The following is a 23,427-nucleotide window of genomic DNA, read 5'->3' as shown; positions in this document are numbered from 1 at the left end:
TTGTTGTATGATCTTCAAAACATTTTACCTCCTTGGGCCCCAGTTTTCCCATCTGCAAAATGAGGCTAATGATACATATCCATAATTATAAAGTGCTTTGAGATCTATGGATAAACATCACTCAATAAGTGTTAAATATCATTATATGGTCCTTATAATTTAAGCATTACTAAATGACTACACAGATCAGAACCTGTTTTTACATGTGATTTTGCCATTCAGTTGGTAGTTTTATAACTTTCATATGCTCTGCACAGTTCACTTTGAAATTCAGTGTATGAAATTGACTTCTGATAACGCCTGAAGTTTCATATGCTGCATGATGTGTTAGCCATTTTCAGCAGATAATTTATTACTTGGCCTGCTTCTTATTGGCTGATTAGAACTTCAGGAAGACACAGGGGCAGAGAGATAGTGAGTTTAGTCTGTTGCCTGAGGGTATAGAAATCACACATAGCTTGCTGGTTGGAGGGAACAAAGCGAGGAGTTTTGGTTTGTTTTCTGGGTGTTTTTCTCTGTGGTTAGATATTACAGGAGAAATGAAGATGTGCAAAACTATGCTTCCTTGTATTCTATTACTGTCTGGTGAGTGAACATTTTTGTTTGTTTTACTTCTTTTTTTGTCAGTTATAAATGGCTTTTGCTTCAACTCATCTCCTGATTTTATGTAGACATTCATCCGATGAAGTGAGCTGTAGCTCACGAAAGCTTATGCTCAAATAAATTGGTTAGTCTCTAAGGTGCCACAAGTACTCCTTTTCTTTTTGCGAATACAGGCTAACACGGCTGCTACTCTGAAACTAGATCCCTATTACATATGAGTTAAATATCAATAATATACTGATGTGTAACTGCTATGTATTAATATATTGTATTACTAGAACTATTGCTGCATTTATTACACCTCCATCATTATGGTTTTGTAATCCATATGATCCAACTCATGTAATGGTGTTGCAAAACATACAGATATTTTGCAAATGTAATGTAAATGGCACCACTGTAGTTACTAATCTTAAAAATATATATATATGGTCATGTTATTTAAAAAGAAATCTATTGAAGGTACAAGAGAGCCAAGCACCAACATCTTTTTGCAACTTTAAACATTTTATTTTCACTAGCATGTGTCAAAAGTAAATGTTTAACTGCTTACTAAATTAAATCTTAATACGGTTAGCATTGTGATGACAAATATCAGCACTGTGTCGCAGAGCTACTACAAAACAGGAAGTAAGTGCAGGCCATTTAGATATGAAGCACTTGTCTTCATGTTCCAAGAGTTTTGTCCCCCACACCGGTATCCACTAAATTGTAAACCCCAAAGTACTGTTGATTGCAGTAGTGGGAGTTGTAGTCTCTTGCTGTGAGAAACCATGGTCTCTCCCTTTGTGAGCTTTCATGAGTTTTCCACCACCCTTACCACTGGTGTTATTAGGACTTGGTATTTGGGAGTTTGCAAGAAGTATTTGGTGGAGGAAGGAAGGGGGCAGTGGCCATGCCCTAAGCCATGTCTAATGAAAGATTTTTAAATGTAGTGCTCGAAACATGATTGTATTTGGTGCAACTGAAAATTAATTACCCTTTATCCCCTGAATTTTGATCAAGTTTTTGCCTCCTTGATTACATAGGGCAAGATCCTTCCATATGCTGTGTTGGTGCATATGAGGGGGAAAGGGAGCTTACTTTCCACCTCTTCCCTCACCCTACAAATGCAGTAGTATTGCAGGAACTCTACTTATCCCTCTGATGGGTGCTAGGAGGTGAGGGTGTCCGGACCATGCACCAGACTACCACATGGGAACATGGTCCCCTTTTTAGTGCACATACTACACTCAAGCATGTGCTAGCTGAGAGTTCATGCTGTTCCTTTTCAAAGGAGTAGGCAGGTGTACCCAACTACACCTCCCTCAGGACTACCCCATGGAATTGTGCTCTGGCTAGCAGGATACTTGTGAAACAAGATGTGTGTGCCAGCACCCTTACCCTCCTTTGCAGCACTGACAGGACAAGATTTTGCTTTAACTACTGAACAACATCAACAGACTGCAAATGGGTGCAGCATATTCTGAATCTGGAGATCCACAACTGTTATGTGATATCTCAGCTAGGGAGGTAGAGTCCTTGCATTAGTTGAATTGCCTTCCCTTATTGCAATCTCACAGACACACCACTGTGATCCCCTTTTGATTAACTCTGTGAGTTATGTGTGATATCTGAGGATCCTGAAATAGCCCAGGAAGAACTTTCAAATTGGAGGGCAAGGCAATAGAAGCTGATTAGCATGTACACTAGAGGATGCAATTTTTTTTACTTAGCTGTATATCCAAGAAACTTTGCTGCAAAACCTAGCCCCATAAGCCATTTCAGAATGTATAATTCATGTGTGGGACTTCACTCACTGCCATAAAGCATGGTTTGGTTTGGTTTTAATATCATGACTTAAATATTTTTAAGATGCATCCACATAATGTTGCAGCAATTTACAAAGTTCATTCCCTTCCATCACACTGGTATCCATTAAAAAGTCATATTAATGGGTTTGGGGCTTTTTGTTTTGTTTTTGTCATGACTTACTTATTGACAAAGGAGGACAGTTCTGAATGTAATAGTACATTTAAATAGTGCAGAAAGATTTGGGGTGTTGTACATTAACCAATGTTTCCTAATTATATTGTACGAATACTAACATAATTGTTCTCTATTCCACCAAATGGGTGAGAAATAAACTAAACTGTCTTCTGTGGCCCATGTATATTTCATCAGTCTCTTTATCTCAGAAGTTGAGTGCATTAATTGGAATCACTACCCTCTGTCAGATTCCCACACTGGAGTCAATGCTTCTGGTTTTGGAGGGTGACACTAAAATGGAGACATTGACAAGATTTATGGAAAACCCCAGCACCACAAAAAGACTCTAATTTATTATCCAATGGGAATTTTTCCTTCTAGAAAACACTTCCATGTTGTTTTTCTTGTACATTTTCCCCAGTAGAGGTGAAAAGTATGTTACCTAACCTTATTCATGGAAATAACACCTTGGCTACACTCTAGTAGTAATTTTGATGTCAGAATATTGAGAAGTAAACCTAAATGAGCCCACGATTTTATAAAAAAATGTATATTTGTTATTTCATTCTGTCACTGGCAGAGTTGCGTTCTGAACTTCTGCCACTGAATGACTTTGTTGCCTTGGACAAGTCATTTAAACTGTCTGTCTGGGCCTGATTATCAACTGCCTTACACCAGTTTAACTCCACTGACTCCAATGTAGATTTAAACTGGTGTAAATAAGAGAAAAATCAATCTCTCAGCTACCACAATGATAAGCATGGCACATAGACCTTCTCCCTTAATTACACCATCATAAAATGGAGTAATGACGTTTGCCCAACTTTTTAAAAGTTCTAGCTAATCTGCTGTAACTGTCTCAAAGGTTTCTATAGTGCCTATGACTACAGTATTTAAGTAACTCTCCAGATGAAAAGTACTAGATGAATGTAAACTATTATTAAGTTGTGAGAAATATTTTGAGTACGTACTTAGCTTTAGAGTGACATGCCCCAAAACAGGAATCTGATTGTGATCTCTGAATTTCCCCAAACATGGCAATACTTGTCAATAGCTCCAATGTTTGCAATGTTTACAATAAAAGTGGAAAAAGATGTAATTTATTCTATAGAAAAAGTGGAAGTAAACTAAGTTAACTTGCAGTATCAACTTGTAATATCACCACAATGATGGCTAGATACCAGACACTGTTTTATCTTGTTGCTTAATTTTCCATTGGTTTGTAATAATGCACTGCACATATAATTCAGAGATATTGCCATGACTGAAGCATGCTAAAAGGTAACAAAGCTCTCCCCAATATTTAAAATCAATGCGATGCCAATATGTGATATACATCAATATATTTTAAATTACATCCAAAGAATTATATTAAAGGAGCATTAAAATTGTAAAGTCAAACACTCAAAAATGAGGAAATACCAGAGTTCAGGTTACCTGCACAAGCTTAATTTGCCCCCTTATGTGTATGCATTGTGATATAGTCTTTAATTACATGATAACATTCTATTTTTCCCCTACCTCATTCAGTGAATGAGAAGTTACTGAATATTTCTTTTAATTGTCTTCATTGATTGTGTGGCCATTGTTTAAATGCACACCATCCAAACCCTGCACTGAGCACAAAATGAATTACCTTAGGGACTTTTCTGTGGTACTCATCATTATAGTATCAGTGCTTCACAAACATTAATGAATTTATTTTCGCAACACCCCTGTGAGATTAATACCCCCATTTTACATAAGAAGGCCATACGGGGTCAGACCAAAGGTCCATCAAACCCAGTATCCTGTCCTCTGACTGTGGCCAATGGCAGGTGCCCCAAAGGGAATGAACAGACAGGTTATCATCAAGTGATCCATGCCCTGTCATCCAATCCCAGCTTCTGGCAAACAGAGGCTAGGGACACCATTCCTGCCCATCCTAGCTAATAGCCATTGATGGACCTATCCTTCAAGAATTTACCTTGCTCCCTTTTGAACCCCGTTATAGTATTGGCCTTCACAACACCCTCTGGCAAGGAGTTCTAGAGGTTGACAGTGTGTTGTGTGAAAAAATACTTTCTTGTGTTTGATTTAAACCTGCGACCTATTAATTTCATTTGGTGGCCTCTTGTTCTTGTATTATGAGAAGGAGTAAATAACACTTCCTTATTTACTTTCTCTATACCACTCATGATTTTATAGACCTCTATGATATCCCCCTTTAGTCGCCTCTTTTCCAAGCTGAAAAGTCCCAGTCTTATTAATCTCTCCTCATATGGAACCCCTAATAATTTTTGTTGCCCTTTTCTGAACCTTTTCCAATTCCAATATATTTTCTTTGAGATGGGGTGACCACATCTGCACCCAGTATTCAAGGTGTGGGCATGCCATGGATTTATATAGAGGCAATATGATATTTTCTATCTTATTATCTATCCCTTTCTTGATGATTCCCAACATTCTGTTTGCTTTTTTGACTGCCGCTGCACGTTGAATGGATGATTTCAGAGAACTATCCACAATGACTCCAAGATCTCTTTCTTGAGTGGTGATAGCTAATTTAGACCCCATCATTGTATATGTATAGTTAGGATTATGTTTTCCAATGTGCATTACTTTGCATTTATCAACATTAAATTTCATCTGCCATTTTGTTGCCCAGTAACTCAGTTTTCTGAGATCCTTTTGTAATTCTTCGCAGTCTACCCGGGACTTAACTATCTTGAGTAGTTTTGTATCACCTGCAAATTTTGCCACCTCCCTGTTTACCCCTTTTTCCAGATTGTTTATGAATATGTTAAGTAGGACTGTGCTCAGTACAGATCCCTGGGGGACACTGCTATTTACCTCTCTCTATTCTGAAAACTGACCATTTATTCCTACCCTTTGTTTCCTATCTTTTAACCAGTTACCAATCCATGAGAGCACCTTCCCTCTTATCCCATGACTGCTTATTTTGCTTAAGAGCCTTTGGTGAGGGACCTTGTCAAAGGCTTTCTGAAAATCTAAATACACTATATCCACCGGATCTCCTTTGTCCACAGGCTTGTTGATCCCCTCAAAGAATTCTAGTAGATTGGTAAGGCATGATTTCCCTTTACAAAAACCATGTTGACTATTTCCCAACAAATTATGTTCATCTATTAGTCTGACAATATTGTTCTTTACGATAGTTTCAACCAATTTGCCCAGTACTGAAGTGAGGCTTACTGGACTGTAGTTGCCAGGGTCACCTCTGGAGCCCTTTTTAAAAATTGGCATCACATTAGCCATCCTCCAGTCATTTGGTACAGAAGCTGATTTAAATGAAAGGTTACAGATGACAGTTAGTCGTTCTGCAATTTCACATGTGAGTTCCTTCAGAACTCTTGGGTGAATACCATCTGGTCCTGGAGACTTATTACTGTTTACACACGGGGAACTGAGCAATTAAGGCCAAAATTGTCAAGTTCCCCCTAATTTTGAGTCCCAAGCTTGAGATAACTAGGACTTGATTTTTCAAAGTAGTTAGCATTAGATAGCACTTTATATGTTCAGCACAGCTCCCATTGACTTCAGCTGTAGTCATAAGTGCTCAGCACTTCTGCAAATCACACCCCATGAGTCACACTGGGCACCCAGAAAATGAGGAACACACTATTAGTGACCACCTGTGAAAAATGTAGTTTATATGACTTCTCCAGCATCACATAGGAAGACAGGGATAGAATCCAATCATCTCAGGTGGTATTCAGATTCCTTAGCTATGAGACCATCTTTTCTCTTCTGGTAATCCCCTGCCTTATTCACCTTCCCAATTCTGCAACAAGAGGCCCGGGTCTTACAGACAACAGCTTCATTCACTATACAGCTCTGATTTATCATCTGCTCCCCTCCCAGCTCCTTCTCCCTTCCCCTCTCTGCTCCTATCTGACCCCCCTGGTCCTGACCCACTCCCTCTCGGTGCATATATGCCCCTCCAGATCCATTCCCTCTCCTCCTGTCTACCCTCATCAGCTCCTGACCACCTGCTCCTCTTCTTCTTCCCACCTATGGCCCCTGCATCCTGCTTTTCAGACCCCATGGCATTCCTCACCCTTCTTCATTATTCCAGTCAAGCCCATCTCCTCCTCTTCCACTCTGCTTGCTTACCATCAGGGGAAGCATTAATGCTGTGCTTTCATTAGGAAAAAAGATGTGTTCTTAACTTGAGCTCACTAACTTCAGATAAAATTCTAGGGAAGACACAAGTGTTTGCTGTTTTTACACATGTTAGCAGGTTGAGCTAATGACTAGAACCTCACCTAGTAATCATAACTTCTCTTGGATATATAGCATAACTTTTAGGAAGGGATCTAGTCTTCATTTAAAGGAAAGGGATAGAAAATAAGACAGAAAATATAATGCCACTATATAAATCCATCTCAAAAAGGACATAGCAGAACTGAGAAAGGTTCAGAGAAGGGCAACAAAGATGACTGAAACTATGGAATAGCTTAAGAGGAGAAACTAGAAAAATTAGGGCCATTCAGCTTAGAAAAGAGACGACTAAGGCAGGATATGACAGAGGTCTATAAAATCATGAATGGTGTGGAAAAAGTGAAAAGAGAAGTGTCATTTACCCTTTCCCACAATACAAAAACCAGGGGTCACCTGATGAAATTAATAAGCAGGTTTAATACAAACAAGAGGAAGTACTTTTTCACATAACACACAATTAACCTGTGGAACCCATTACCATGTGTTGTTGAGATGGCCAAAAGTATAACTGGCTTCAAAAAAGAACTAGATAAGTTCATAGAAATAGATCCATCAATGGCTATAGGTCAAGATGGTCAAGGATGCAACCCCAGGCTTGGGAAGAACTTGGGAAGTGCTTCTGCAAGTTTCTTGAGCATTTGGTTGTTAAATTCGTTGGAACAGATTTCCACAGGAAACAAGCTTCTTCCAAAAGCTGCAAAGGCAATTAAATTGCAGATGGGGACACCTGGGTTCAGTCTGGGTTTTGTCTCAGAGAATCCATGTTAAAACAAAACAGCACAACAAAAACTAAATGACAACTGAAGCCAGTGGAACAGTTTGATATCCTCCGGGGGAGGAACGCAACCAGAAACTAGCACTGTAACATCAAAGACTAGAAATGAGGATTTTAAAAAACAGTGGGGAAACTAATTAAAAAAACTCTAAAGTCTAAAATTAAACTAAAATCTGTAGACTCAGCATGGATGCCACTAAACATACTATAACAGAGTCACAGAGGACATGCCCACTCCTAAACAATGAAAAAAGGAGGAGGAAGGCAAGGAAAAAGCCCTGTATGTTTAAGCTATCGATCTATGGTATTTGTATGACACTTATTCCCATAGTATCTGAGCACCTCAGAATCTATGGGTTTTTTCTCACAATATTCCTGCGAGGTAGGGAAGTGCCATTACCCAGGGAGATCAGGTAACTCCAGTGTCTGTCTTTAGGAAATACAGCAAATGCTTGCTCTTTGAAAAAGCCTTTCCACCATAAGAAAGTGCTTGATCACAGTATATAAGTACATATGTGGGGAACAAATACTTGCTAAAGGGATCTTCAATGTAGCAGACAAAGGTATAATAAAATCTAATGACTGGAAGCTGAAGTTAGAAAAATTCAGACTGGAATAAGGTGTACATTTTTAGCAGTGAGGGTAATTTACCATTGGAACAATTTTGCAAAGGCTGTGGAGGATTCTCCAACACTGGCGATTTTTAAAATTAAGACTGGATGTTTTTTAAAAGTTATGTTTTAGTTCAAAAGGATTTTTGGCGGGAGCGGGGGGGATTTCTATGGCCTGTGTTACACAGGAGATCAGACTAGATCAGTGGTTCTCAAACTATTGTACTGGTGACCCCTTTCACATAGCAAGCCTCTGAGTGCGACCCACCCCTTATAAATTAAAAACACTTCTTTATATATTAAACGCCATTATAAATGCTGGAGCCGAAGCGGAGTTTGTGGTGGAGGCTGACAGCTCATGACCCCCCATGTAATAACCTCATGACCTCCTGCGGCGTCCTGACCCCCCCAGTTTGAGAACCCCTGGACTAGATGATCACAATGGTCCCTTCTGGCCTTAGAATCTATGAATAAGAATGCTCACGAAACTAATCCCCTTATGTACTCTTAATCTGTCCCAAGTAGTTTTGACCCCAAAAGCGAGAAGTGTCAATGACTCCATGAAATCTATAGGGGCTTTGTTATGGTGATTGATTTCACGTGGTAGGCACTTAGTTTTTATACTGCTGCCTATCACCATAGTATCTAAGATAAAAAGTTCCCCAGTTTAGGGATGCGGATCTGAGCCCAGAGGTCCAGATCAAAGGTCTTTAGGCACTGATCTGCCTCTTTAGGTGCCTAAGTCATGCAGGCACCATAGCATATAGCTGGGTCTAGCAGCACTGGGGACAATGCTCCTTGGAGACAGTAAGGCAGATTGGCTCTAGCTACAGCCTTCGAAAGGGGCCAGCCTGTGCTTCTGCCTTTATCAACGCAGATCTGCTGGTTGTGGCAGAAGGTGGAGGAAGACATTGCCAAATACATTTTTTTCATATTTATAAGTAAAATACATGGCGACAGTTGAACATAATCAATGACAAAACTCCTGTTGACTTTACTAGGGGCAGGATTTTACCCAAGGTAGACATTTAACTATTTCAAACATAGATTGATTTAATTTTTCATGCAGTGATGCCAGGTGAATCTTTCTCATCGCATTACTCACTATAGACAATGCTATAGATAAAATTGTATTTGATGTACATTATATATGAATTGTTTTACTTGTCTTCCTGTACAGTATCTTTTATATTTGACTGCCATTTCAATAATAAAATATAATAATTTTCCATGACATTCTTTTTCTACTTCTTTTCCCTCATTACATTTTGGGTTCCGTCTCTGTCTCTCTCTCTTTCAGTGTAGTCCAGTGTTTGTTGTCCCTCTGCTTAACTTTTCCTTCCTTCTACTTATCTAAATTTCTCTCTTCTTTCATCCCCTTTCCGTTCTTCATAAAGAGGAGCCCCCTTGTGCATACACTGAATGAGGCAGAGGTCTTGTGGAAATAGTAATGTGTGATTATAGTGTGTATAATGCTGCTTACATGCAAGAAAGATGAATTCAACCTGACTTCTGGTATTTCCTAACTTTTACAAGCTTGACTTTGCACCTTTAACATTCTTTTAACATAGATTTTTGTATGTACTTTCCTATACTTTTAAAAGCACAAACAAACCTCAACAAAACTATCATGTGGAACAATACTGACCCTCCTATTTGTCATTAGAAGGATTGTAACCTTTAGGGCCACAGCATAGAACTCTAAAATACGAACTAATGGGATAACTGCTAGCAGTAATAGGTTGTTATCTGCTCTGTGAACCAGCCACTAGATGGGATCAGACATGCACTTTGCCAGTGGGTTTTGCAGCTATTTGCTAGACAGCAATGGAATGATGACATAAGGAAATCCTGGGTTGTAGTCCAGGTTCTGGAAGGGAGTGTGCTGCAGGGCTTACAGGCCTTTCTGCAGTTCTGTCTGTCCCTGTCCTTTAGCATGTATCCCACAGTTTGTCTCCTCCCCACCCTCATCTTATTCCCTACCCCTTCCCACAGCCCATCTCTGCTCCTCTGTTCTGACTTCTTCCCAGCCCAGCTCTGGCCCTTCAGGATTTCAGTCAGGCAGCTTTCACCTTTCCTGGGGGCCAGCAGGGGGAGTATTGCCAGCACCGAGTAATGACAGACAGTCTCTCTGCTCTTAGTTTTGGTGTCTGGCACCACAGCAGCTCTCAGTCGGCAGGAGGAACAAGTGCAGCGCAAATCCTGCTCAGTCCCTGTAGCCCTGGGCATTCAGTGCACGCTGCTGAATGTGTGCAAACTGAGATTTTTCAGAGGTTTATAACTTAGCCAGATTTAGGCAGATTTTCACAGCGAGGGCAAAAGGCACAATCCCAGTACCAGTGTGACTCTATTCAAATATCAAGTCTTTGCTCCAAAGCATAGGGGGCTAGCCCATGTAGGAGAAAAGGATGTAAGAATATTTTTCACAGGGGTAAAATGTTGCTTAAACGGGCAAACCACTTTAGCTGAAACTTTCCAAAAAACTCAGCCTGAATCATTAAAGTTGGGCAAAGTTATAAGCAGCTGAAACCAGAGTCTTATAAGAAAAGTGTCTGATAGAGTTAATAAAAGGCACTGCTATCAGCCCCACCAGTGATAATTTTTTTTCTTTTAATATTATGAATGCACAAAATTTAGTAGTTATGATGGCAGTGGCAGAGAACATCACTGAGGCGACCGTCCCAGACACGATGGGGGAGACGACGGTGGCGCCCGTCACGGAGGCGACCATCCCAGACAGGACGGGGGAGACGACGGTGGCGCCCGTCACGGAGGCGACCGTCCCAGACACGACGGGGGAGACGACAGTGGCGCCCGTCACGGAGGCGACCGTCCCAGACACGACGGGGGAGACGACGGTGGCGCCCGTCACGGAGGCGACCGTCCCAGACACGATGGGGGAGACGACGGTGGCGCCCGTCACGGAGGCGACCATCCCAGACAGGATGGGGGAGACGACGGTGGCGCCCGTCACGGAGGCGACCGTCCCAGACACGACGGGGGAGACGACAGTGGCGCCCGTCACGGAGGCGACCGTCCCAGACACGACGGGGGAGACGACAGTGGCGCCCGTCACGGAGGCGACCGTCCCAGACACGACGGGGGAGACGACGGTGGCGCCCGTCACGGAGGCGACCGTCCCAGACACGACAGGGGAGACAACGGTGGCGCCCGTCACGGAGGCGACCGTCCCAGACACGACGGGGGAGACAACGGTGACCATAGTGCATAAGGACAACAATTTAGTCAACCTGCCTTTGGGGCCAGGTCTGTTCTTTTTAACTCATTATTTCCTTACAATGTTGAATCCGTTCTCCCCTCACTATGCACACTCTAGTCCTGTTAAGTCACTATTTTCTGCTCTCCCTGCCACTCCTCCAGTGATGGACTCTTGCAAATTTCCCCCTCAAATCAGATTTCTTCCTCAAAGTCACATTGCTTAGACAGAAAATAACTAAGGGTTTTCTTTGCCCATTCATCCTTCCTAGTGCAATGAGATGGTACAAGGCTCCTTTTCTTAACTGCTGTTAAGACCTGCTGCTTAAATCACCATTCAAGAAGGTGCCGTGAAGGTGCCCTTAAAATGCCTGCACTACAGTCTTAGAGATTCAGCAAAGATCTTGCTATCCCCAGTTTCAGAAAATGCACGGCTCAGTCCAGGTTTAAGCTAAGCAGTCCTTTGCGGCCTGATGCAGCTTCTGCTATATCAAGGTAATTTTGGCCAGAGTGTACTTGCTGGCCAAAGAGCTAATAATGCCTCAGTGATTTGAGTTGAGGAAGTAACTGCAGTATTATAAACCTCATTGAGACCTTGATTATACTCTCGTCACATCTTCAAGCTTTTCTTTGCAATCATCAATTTTAAAAATGAAAATGTAGACTCTAAGACAACACAGGATTTTAGTAATGAGCCCTCAGCCCTGTGCCTCTTGTGTCTAGCCCTTAATCTGGCTCACAGAAGGCAGGAGGTAGCAGCAGAGGCAGCAGTACCCAACTGTCAGGGTAGGTGAGGGGCTAATGGAGGAGACAGGGGAGCTATGGAAAGCAGCTGGAGCTATTTGTGAGGAACAGATGGGTTACTGAGGGGAACTAAGGAGAGGAAGCAGGAGCTGTTGAGAGGGAGCAGGAATGATGGGGAGCAGAAACCATTTAGGAGAGGAGATACGAAGTGAGCGCAGAGGGGATATGAGCTACGGGAGGAGTAGGAGTTGCTGTGTGGGAAATGACCTAACGGGAGAACAGAATATGGGGGAATGGAGCTAATGTCACTGTGTAGTTACCCCCTCTCCCCTAGCTTCACTCCAATAACTCACAGACACCATCCTTCCAATGAACTGTGATCCCTTGGTTATGCTTGGCTCTCCACAAAGCTACTTCTGAGGTCCCCACAAGACCTCCCCCGTCTTCTGAGTGATGTAAGAAATAACGTCCTGCCTCCCCAAACCTGCTCCTGCTGCTTTAGAGGGAATCTTGTAAGGGAAATCTGGTGTCAAACCAATGCCTTTCACAAGCACTAATGCCACAATTTGTATGGAAGTTTGTGCCTGTATGCAAACTATGTATATCTATGCAAATTAACTTAAGTAACAATTTACATAAAATCACAGAGCTTCACGAAGCTTGAGAGCTATGCTCTTGTCATGGCAGGGCCTCAAAGCCAGAGTTTGATGGTTTTTTTGAGGTGTATTATTCTCCTCCAGCAGCTTTTAGAGGTGTTCTGCTTGCCCTGCAGATGGCTGCTGGACTTCCTTCCCCCATCCCAGCTGTCTGCTCTGTGCTTCTCACTGCACCACAAACCTGAGGCAGAGAGTGGAGTAACCAGAAGAAAGTCAGGAAGGAGAAGTGACATCAGGCCGCACCCTCGTGCTCCTCTCCACCTGAACCCACACTGTCAGGATCCACCTTACCTCATTAGTAACAGATTATTATTAATAGTTTTTTGTATTACAGTGGAGCTGAAGGCTACTGTCAGGATTGGGGCCTCACTGCACTAAGTGCTGTATGAACATGTAAGGAGAACCAGTCCCTGCCCCAGAGAGCCTATAGTCTAGACAAAAGAAAGATGTAGGGAGGGTGAAATGGGATGCAGCATACAAGCAAAATGCTCAGCGTGAATATAAGCACGCAGTAATTAATAGCTGGAAGGGAAATTACTAACTGTGACAGAGAAGTTGCATGTTATTATTTGTTTCTGGTAGCACCCACACCATGCTAGATGCTGTACAAGCACAAAAGAAAGCGAGGCCCCTGCCTCCAAAGAGCCTATTTTTCCCCTCAAAATTAAATTTGTTGTCTTTTTTCTTTTTTTTTCCATAGAGAAAGAACAGCAATTATCTGGACTAGGTATGTCAACAACTTTAATATGTATATTTCCACTTTTCAAGAGGCTTCCCATGTCTTTCTCACTGCTGGGTTTCTTTTACCATTGAAAGTTTTGAAGAATAGACATTATATTGCATGCCCAGAATGGCCTGAAAAGAACTGCATCTATAAAGGAAATTTTAGAGGACTTTTTCTTTAAGTGCAAACCTTAATATTATTGTTGTATATTCATCTGACTAATAATAATGCATTGTGCTATATGAGTAGTTAGTATCCACTGAAGTACTATTGATTTATTTTTATTTTAATAATAACTTCAGTATCTCTTTTTTCTCACTGACTACCCGAATTCCAATTACTCCTTGTATGCCAAGACTGGGGTTCAGTATGGGAGAGTGTGGTGAGTGGCTAGGAGAGACAAAACAAAGGAAAATGTTACTATTACTTTTCAAACGTACTTTTTGGTTTTGTGACTAGCTATAGTTATTAGTGTAAAAAGAAAAGGAGTACTTGTGGCACCTTAGAGACTAACCAATTTATTTGAGCATAAGCTTTCGTGAGCTACAGCTCACTTCATCGGATGGCTCACGAAAGCTTATGCTCAAATAAATTGGTTAGTCTCTAAGGTGCCACAAGTACTCCTTTTCTTTTTGCGAATACAGACTAACACGGCTGCTCCTCGGAAACCAGTTATTAGTGTGTTTTTTCCCCTGCTATGTGATGTTTTCTCATTTAACTCCTTAAACAGAACTTTTTGCTGAGGTTTTACAGTACTCAGATGCCTTAAGCAAAGGTTCATAAGCTTTTTTCATAGTGTGGACCACCTTTTAACAGAGGAATTGTTTCATGGAACCTGTCCCCTCCACAATTACATAACATCTCTGTGACTACTACAGCAGTTGCTTCTACAGAAATTAAACAAGGGTTTTATGTATTATAGTTGTCTTATCATAGAATCATAGAATATCAGGGTTGGAAGGGACCTCAGGAGGTCATCTAGTCCAACCCCCTGCTCAAAGCAGGGCCAATCCCCAACTAAATCATCCCAGCCAGGGCTTTGTCAAGCCTGGCCTTAAAAACCTCAAAGGAAGGAGATTCCATCACCTCCTTAGGTAACGCATTCCAGTGCTTCACCACCCGCCTAGTGAAAAAGTTTTTCCTAATATCCAACCTAAACCTCCCCCACTGCAACTTGAGACCATTACTCCTCATTCTGTCATCCGCTACCATTGAGAATAGTCTAGTTCCATCTTCTTTGGAACCCTCTTTCAGGTAGTTGAAAGCAGCTATCAAATCCCCCCTCATTCTTCTCTTCCACAGGCTAAACAATCCCAATTCCCTCAGCCTCTTCTCATAAGTCATGTATTCCAGTCCCCTAATCATTTTTGTTGCCCTCCGCTGGACGTTTTCCAATTTTTCCACATCCTTCTTGTAGTGTGGGGCCCAAAACTGAACACAGTACTCCAGATGAGGCCTCACGAATGTCGCATAGAGGGGAACGATCACATCCCTCGATCTGCTAGCAATGCCCCTACTTATACAGCCCAAAGTGCCGTTAGCCTTCTTGGCAACAGGGGCACACTGTTGACTCATATTCAGCTTCTCGTCCACTGTAATCCCTAGGTCCTTTTCTGCAGAACTGCCGCCTAGCCATTCGGTCCCTAGTCTGTAGCGGTGCATGGGATTCTTCCATCCTAAGTGCAGGACTCTGGCTGAAGCGAGGAAGAGGAGCCAACAATATGAGACTAGCCAGCTCTCTCTATGGTCCAAGAGTAGGGAATCTCTGCCTTGAATTGTAAACCTTCTGTAAGTGGTTACATTCAGGAATTTATTGAAAAGACAAACAGTCAAAATTATACCATTTAATTACAGGACCTGAATTATTGGCTTTTAAAGAAACATCTATTCTGATGGATTTGGGGGGGTTAGATCCCATGAGGTGGTACTAAGTACTCTCCACTCCCAGCACTTCACAAGAGGGATAAATACCATGAGGGAGTTATTTAAGTTAAGGGCCAATGTTGACACAAACACAAATGGCTATAAACTGGCCATCAATAAGTTTAGGTTTGAAATTAGATGAAGGTTTCTAACTATCAGAGGAGTGAAGTTCTGGAACAGCCTTCCAAGGGGAGCAGTGGGGGTAAAAAACCTAACTGGCTTCGAGACTGAGTTTGATAAATTTGTAGAGGGGATCCTGTGATGAGACTGCCTACAATGGTATGTAGCCTGTCTGTGACTGCTAGCAGCAAATATACCCCACGGCTGATGACGAGGCACTAGATTGGGAGGGATCTAAGTTAATACAGAGAATTCTTTCCCAGGTGTCTGGCCACTGGGTCTTGCCAAAATGCTCAGGGTCCAACTGACCAGCATATCTGGGGTTGGGAAGAAATTTTCCCTTGGGTCAGATTGGCAGAAACCCTGTTTTGTTTTGTTTGCTTTTGGGTTTTGTTGTTTTTTGCCATCTTCTGCAGCATGGGGCATGGGCCACTTGCAGATTTAAACTAGTGTAAGTGATGGCGTCTCTGTAACTTTAAGTCTTTAAGTGACATTCTAGCTGTCACCTACAGCCCCCAACTAAAACCTCTCCAGCGCATCATCAAGTATCTACATCATATCCTGAAGGACGATCCCTCACTCTCACAGACCTTGGGGGACAGGCCAGTCCTCGCTTACAGACAGCCCACCACCCTGAAGCACTCACCAGCAACTACACACCACACCACAAAAACACCAACACAGGAACCAAACCCTGCAACAAACCCCGGTGCCAACTCTGTCCAAATATCTATTCAAGGGACACCATCAAAGGACCTAACCACATCAGCCACATCATCAGGGGCTTGTTCACCTGCACATCTACCAATGTGATATGTGCCAACAATGCCCCTCTGCCATGTACATTGCCCAAACCAGACAGTCTCTATGCAAAAGAATAAATGGACACAAATCTGACATCAGGAATCATAACATTCAAAAACCAGTAGGAGAACACTTCAATCTCCCTGGTCACTCAATAACAGACCTAAAAGTGGCAATTCTTCAACAACAACGTGAAACTGCAGAACTGGAATTAATTTGCAAACTAGATACCATCAGATTAGGCCTGAATAAAGACTGGGAATGGTTGGGTCATTATAAAACCTAAACCTAATTTCCCCAATACTAATTTCCCCCTACTGTTATTCACACCTTCTTGTCAACTGTCTGAAATGGGCCACTCTCATTACCACTTCAAAAGTTATTTTTCTTCCCTTGGTATCCTGCTGTCAATTGAATTGTCTCATTAGACTAACCTCACACTTGGTAAGGCAATTCACATCTTTTCATGTATTTATACCTGCTGCTGTATTTTCCACTGTATGCATCTGATGAAGTGGGTTCTAGTCCACGAAAGCTTATGCCCAAATAAATTTGTTAGTCTCTGAGGTGCCACAAGGACTCCTCGTTGTTTTTGCTGATACAGACTAACACGGCTACCACTCTGAAACCTGTATTTTTAACCAGTTCACCTCAACTGTATGACACCCTGTTTGTTTCTATGGATGGAAGAGCCACGCTGTGGCTACTAAATGGCTTCACCTTGGGTCATGTACCTCATCTATCTTCTGAAAACAATGTGAAAATGAAAGTAAATCTGAAAGAAAAAATGGAATGAAACAAATTGCAGGAAGTTAATGCTTGAAATTCTGCAACAAGCATGTACTGGTAAGGCTACCTTGCTCTAAAACGGGGTGGGCAATCTATGGCACGCGTGCCAAACATGGCACGCAAGCCAATTTTTAATGGCACGCTTCTGTCTGCTGGACCTGGGCAGACAGCAGCGTGCCACTAAAAATCCTGCCGGGCCCGACCTGCTTTTTTCCGCCCCCCACCCACCGCTCTCTCCTTGCAGGGCAGGCAAGCTTCCCCCTCCCCCCACCTCTTCCCCCAGTGTGCTGGGTTCCTGCCCCTCCTTCTCTCCCTCCCTGGGGCCGAGCAGCTGATGGCCCTTGCTACGGAGGGGGAGAGGTAAAAGCGGGGCAGAGGTAAAAGTGGAGCTGCAGCGTGCTCTCTGCTCCGGGGACCTTGGGGAAGGGGGGTGGAATCAGGGCATATCCCCTCCAGCCCCCTGCCATGAACTGCTCAGGGCAGGAGGCTGGGAGCACCCCCACAACCCCAGCCCTCTGCCCTGACCCCTTCACTCTCCTCACACACACCCAGCCCTCTGCCCTGACCCCTGAACCCTCCTCACACACACCCAGCCCTCTGCCCTCACCCCTGCACCCCCCACACACCCCAACCCTGTGCCCTGTCCCCTGCACCCCCCCCCCCAGAACCCCAGCCCTGATTCCGGCACCCCACACACATACCCAGCCCCCCCACCCCTCATGCCCTGACTCTTGCACCCCCCACCACCCCACCCCCACCCTGAGCACCAAACGGGAGCTCCTGCACACACACACACCCTCATTCCCACCTGCACCCCTTGCACCAAATGGGAGCTGCCCAGGTAAGCGCTCCACACCCAAACCTCCTGCCCCAACCCTGAGCCCTCTCCCTCATTCTAGCTCCTGGCCAGATCCTGCACCCCAACTCCCAATCTGCTCCTTCACCCCCAGCCCTGTTCTCAGCACACTCCCACCCTCATCTCAGTGCAGAGAGAGGAAGAGAATGGCTAGAACCAGGGAGAAGTTAGGTACCTACTCTGTGTGGACAGGGCTGGGACCCCAAACCAGCAGTGGGCTGAGCGGGGCTGGCAGCCAGGACCCTGGCTGGCAGGAGCCGGCAGACAGAACCCCAGACTTACACTGCCAGTCTGGGGTCCCGGCCGCCGGCCCCGCTCAGCCCACTGCCGGTCTGGGGTTCTGGCTGCCTGCCTGCCCCTTGCCAGCTGGGGTCCGGGCTGCAGGCCCTGCTCAGCCCGTTGCTGGCCTAGGTGAACGGAACCCCAGGCCGGCAACGGGCTGAGCAGGCCGGCAGCGTAAGATCAGCATTTTAATTTAATTTTAAATGAAGCTTCTTAAACATTTTGAAAACCTTGTTTACATACGACAATAGTTTAGTTATATAATGTATAGACTTATAGAGAGAGACCTTCTAAAAAATGTTAAAATGTATTATTAGCACGCAAAACCTTAAATTAAAGTGAATAAATGAAGACTCGGCACACCACTTCTAAAAGGTTGCCAACTCCTGCTCTACAAGGAGTCTAGCCATGTCACAAGATTGGGTTCATAGACTTCTAATAAAACTGCACAAATCATTTGTATTCCAAACATTTTCCAAGGGCAGGTCAAAAAGTTTGGAGCCCATTGAGTGTCTTCATATAAAACGTAGCCCTATTGTTTGGGAAAATGTTTCTAAACTTAGTGCTGTCCTTCATGAAGTTCAACAGACACTTAGGGGAGGTTAGGGGTTAGTTGACCTGAGCTGATTTGCTAAGGTTTAGGTTATGTCACATTGTCCAGAAAAACGCAGTCGTAGCCACCATGTATGGTTCATTTCTGTGCTCATCAAGATTTTTTTTTAATTTTGAAGTTTCATTTTTGAAGATCGAGATTTCACTGTATTATATAACTGTTATCTCTTGTGCCATTATATCCTGCCAAAGGATGTACTTGTTTGTTCCCTTTATTGATGACTCACAGTAACTAATGCTATTTGTTTGCTTATTCAGTGATAGGATTCAGCATTTTCTTTGGGATCATCTTTATTTGTGGTGTCATTATTTGTTGCTTTATATGGAAAAAGTCAAGAGTAAGTGTAAACTTTTTTATATTTATTATTCTTATATTTTTGTAATTATATTATTATTTTTAAATTTCTTCAGTGATCTCTCAGATTTGCAGTGATCGTTTAATGAGGTTTCACCCACTGTTAGATCTCCCCATGAGATTCTGCCAGTGGACAACATCCTTAATCCTTTTAGGATATACATATTTTCCTGATACCTGGATTATACTCCAGTCCTGGCCAATGCCAGCCACTTCTGGAGTAATGATGGTCCCTGGTTTGCAATGCTATCTCTTTCTGAGATACTTTTCTGTCACCAGGAGGTTCAGCACCAGCAGATGACAGTCCATCTGAAAATGTCACTGACCCTAAGAGAACATAGCCTATCCAGTTTAGATTGTGCTCTTTAGTTCTCTGAGGACTATAGGCAAGATGCATGGAAAGTTAATAATATGTTGGCACATTAACATTTCAAGCCATCTATCTGTAACCTTAATATTAAAAAATAAATTAATGCTTACTGAAATGTTAAAGCGTGAACAATTTTAACATGCAATGATATGATTGAAACTGATCAGTATGAGGAAAATAGATTACAGAGATTAAAAATAAGACCAGCAGATCTTTTATTATTATTTATTATTATAATATTTCCATTTGGTTTCTACAGCTTGAATGTGTACAGCAGTGATGTTAACATATTTCTATTTCCTGTACAGAAAAGCTCATTTGACTTGAACTCAGTAGAAGTAACTATTCCCCTAAATCCCATTGAAACAAAAGAATCAAGCTAAGGTAGAGTGTCCTTGGTTTTGTTCTGTTCTTTTGAATGGCCATTAAAATGGAGGGTGTAGGAGAGTACTCTTTATGATTGAGCATATATAATCTACTTGCGGCTTTACTCGGACTCTGTGAACCTACACACTACAGCTGTGTGCTTCACAGGAATCCATGCCAACATTTTCTTCAGTTTCAACCAATATAGTTTCACACCCCAAAAGTATCATTATGAAAAAAACCCTCAATCTCCAAACAAGACTCAGGCAAAGCCATTTGCTACAGCATTAAAACCATGCAATACCATGGCCTGTGGGACTCAGCTTCATTTCTGAACCATGATTTATGGTTCTTATTTTGTATTTGACTATATTATACACTACAGTGGGGTGTGTTAACCATCTTATTCTTAATTCATGTGAATTTTTACTGTTTCCTGTTTTTCTTTGTATCATTTTCAGGTGTGCAGAAGAAATGAAAGCACTCTCACTTAATAGCCATTCAAGAACATCTCACAAAAAGAACTAATATGGCTGAATATTCAGAGAGATTAAAATGGATTGGAAAAATTCAAAGAAATCTACTTAATCACAGAAAACGGCACTCTCAGTAGTGTAAACTTCTTTTTAAATGGCACATTTTGGTGTGTTCCTGAATCTAGTCACAGTAATAAGCAGATGTTCATTGGTGCTGGCTGCTACAAATCTTTATTCATTGCCTGTTCCTTTTTGGTTGTGGAAAAAAGCTCACCTTACTTTAATATAGTTCTCTAAGGGTCAAATTCCATCATTTAGGTACAAATCTGCACCAGCATACGAGGAACTGGGGGAGGCATAATCCCTCTCCCAGTTCTCTAGCATGCAGAAGAAGCATGCCATGGCCCTTCTCTTCCTGCCCCTGCCTGCTTCCTTTAGGGGATTCGTGGCCCTGAGTGTGCACAGCAGGAGGGAGACACAGAGGGGGGCAGTCCTTGTGCTTCCCTGAGTATAGGAACTGGGGTCTTTCTGGGCCCTTATGTGGAGCCCCTAAGGAGTGCGGAGAAAGCTCCTTATGCCCCCTGCTCCCACCGATTCATCTGCCCAAAAGCCTCTGACAATCTAGTCCCTAATTATTTGTACATAGCTTGTTTTTTAATAAATGACCAAAATAAAAGTGAATCTCAGCACAATGTATTGCTATTCAATGCAAAAATGATGCTGATGTACTGCTAAGATTGAAATGTTATGCTCACTAAAATCAGAAAATGTAAAGTTAAGGGATCAGAGCCTCAGCTGGTGCAAACTGACATAGCTTCCTGGGCTTCATTGGAGCCATACTGATTGACACCAGCTGAAGATCTGGCCCCAGGTTTCCAGAGACACTTTTGCACAATAGGGATTTTTATCATCTAATCATAACATTTATATATGCAATAACACAAAACGTTATATTTGTTCATCGAGTGTTATAAAATAATGTGTAGTTTTAACATGGAAGCCTACGATCCTGTATACCACGTTTACAGTTTTACAAACACAATGTAAGAAAACAATGCAGCTTATTTCCGTGGTATGAAGTTATTTGCTAACTAGTGTTATTTCAATCAGGGTTGTATGATCCTAGACGGAAAAACCCTTTTGTAATATATAGGCCTGTCTGCTTTTTCTCTCACACCAGTATAAATCAAGAATTTCTTCACCGGAGCTAATGAAGATACACCTGTGCAAAAACTAGTATAAATGCATAATCAGACCCCTAAATGTGCAAGCTTTAAATTGGAGACTCTTTAGAGTAGAAATTGTGGTTTTCTTTTATCTCATTCAGCCCCTGTGCTTAACAATAACTATAATCAATAAAAAGGTGACAGTTAAGGTTGGGAATCTTGCATTTTCTGAATTTCATAGTACAATCTAAGGACCCTGTTCCACTACTCTACTCTGAGTGGGTAGCACTCATTTACTTACTGATGTCAATGGAACAACTCATGTGAGTATGTACTATGCAATGTGAATGCAGAATCCAGCACTTAGTAGACACATACTTTAGTCTCAGTATACTATGTAAAGTTGGCATATTAATAAAGTGGCAAGGTGAGGCAGCATGACCCAGTGGGTATGGTACTAACCCAGCATTTGGGAGACCTGGATTCAATTCCCTGTTCTACCACAGACTTCCTGTGTGGCCTATAGTTAAGCTATAGTTTAATCTCTCTAGGCCTCAGTTCCCGGTATGTAAAACAGGAGTAATAGCAATTCCTTACCTTACAAGGATGTTGTGAGGATAAATACATTAAAGATTGAGGTGCTCAGGTAACACGTGCTTTTGCAAGTACCTTATCCAGAAAATCTAATCATAGGTTTTGGCCTGTTTCCAAATCTGCTCAGGCATGATATCTTCCTTCTTAATAATAATACGGAATTGAGTTATATTAGCCTTCAACCAGTAATCAACATTCTATGAGGATCCAAAATCTTAAGCATAGAAGTTCCTTGCATGAGGTGAAGAGAAGATGAAAGCTAGTTCAGCACCATTAAGGGAAAAGGGAATTTGCCATTGACTTCAGTGGATCCGGATAAGACTGATCACACAGAAAGGTAATTGAAAATGCTGGCCACTTTTTTTCCTATGTGCTTAACAAATGAGAGCTAAAATCTTCCTTTTGTGTAAACATGATCTGAGTTAAGGATGAGCTCATTACAAGAATTCTGTTTCATTCCAGTCTTGCTAAAAACTGCAATTATAATTATATTTTCATTTCCACAAAAAGAATAATAAACTCTGAATTTTGGAAGAGCAATCTATAATTATGTTTTGCTTGATATAGACATAGTCTGCAGATTTCAGGATATTTTGTTAAAGAAATGTCATAGTTAATTTGGATTAATTGAAAGTTAAGCATATGCTTAAATGCTTTACTACATTTTATTGCCCTGTGTGGTTCTATAGTGCTGGTTGAATGTTGCAGAAGCAGGCTCAAAGATACTTGTTCATGCGCCAGCAGTTCAGGTCAGCCATATTTATGTCCTTTTTTTATTTGCTGTTCATTAATACTTGTGTGAGTGGTATTTTCCTTTTGCAAATGTTTGTGGAATGGCTGTATTTGTGTGAACAATATTATTTGTGTTCTAACAGGAGTATTTGTTATTCAGTATTTGGTGTCCACCATTTGTTACTGTCCTATTTAAAATGTTTGTCAGCCAATGAGCAATCAGAAACAATACTATGTGACTTATGTGATCAATTCCACACTATGAATAATGAATACCAAATAGTGAACAACTCAGAAGTCGAAAATGGTTTGTCCTACCTATCTTGTTCATGTTTACATTCCAGTATAACATGTACATTAGGAGAAATCTATATCAGTGAATGTGGATTTAGTGGTGTATTGTGCTATGGCTGCACTGTCAAAAAGGTACAAAGCACTTTCCCTGTACCTTTTAATCAGAG

At 42.0% G+C, this 23,427-nt stretch overlaps 1 protein-coding gene across 1 annotated transcript; it reads left to right on the top strand.

Annotated features, from left to right (window-relative positions):
• Window positions 1–387: 387 nt before the first annotated feature.
• Window positions 388–23,257, top strand: LOC141986445 (uncharacterized). Its single transcript, XM_074950932.1, has 5 exons — window positions 388–585; window positions 10,819–11,448; window positions 13,498–13,524; window positions 19,166–19,245; window positions 20,460–23,257. The coding sequence occupies exons 1-5, from the start codon at window positions 540–542 to the stop codon at window positions 20,490–20,492; spliced, it is 816 nt and encodes a 271-aa protein (XP_074807033.1). The 5' UTR covers window positions 388–539; the 3' UTR covers window positions 20,493–23,257.
• Window positions 23,258–23,427: the final 170 nt, after the last annotated feature.

Source organism: Natator depressus, chromosome 4 (genome assembly GCF_965152275.1).
Source record: "Natator depressus isolate rNatDep1 chromosome 4, rNatDep2.hap1, whole genome shotgun sequence".
Lineage (NCBI taxonomy): Eukaryota > Metazoa > Chordata > Testudines > Cheloniidae > Natator > Natator depressus.
Note: the sequence above shows the minus strand (reverse complement) of the source record. Positions and strands in the feature narration are given on the sequence as shown.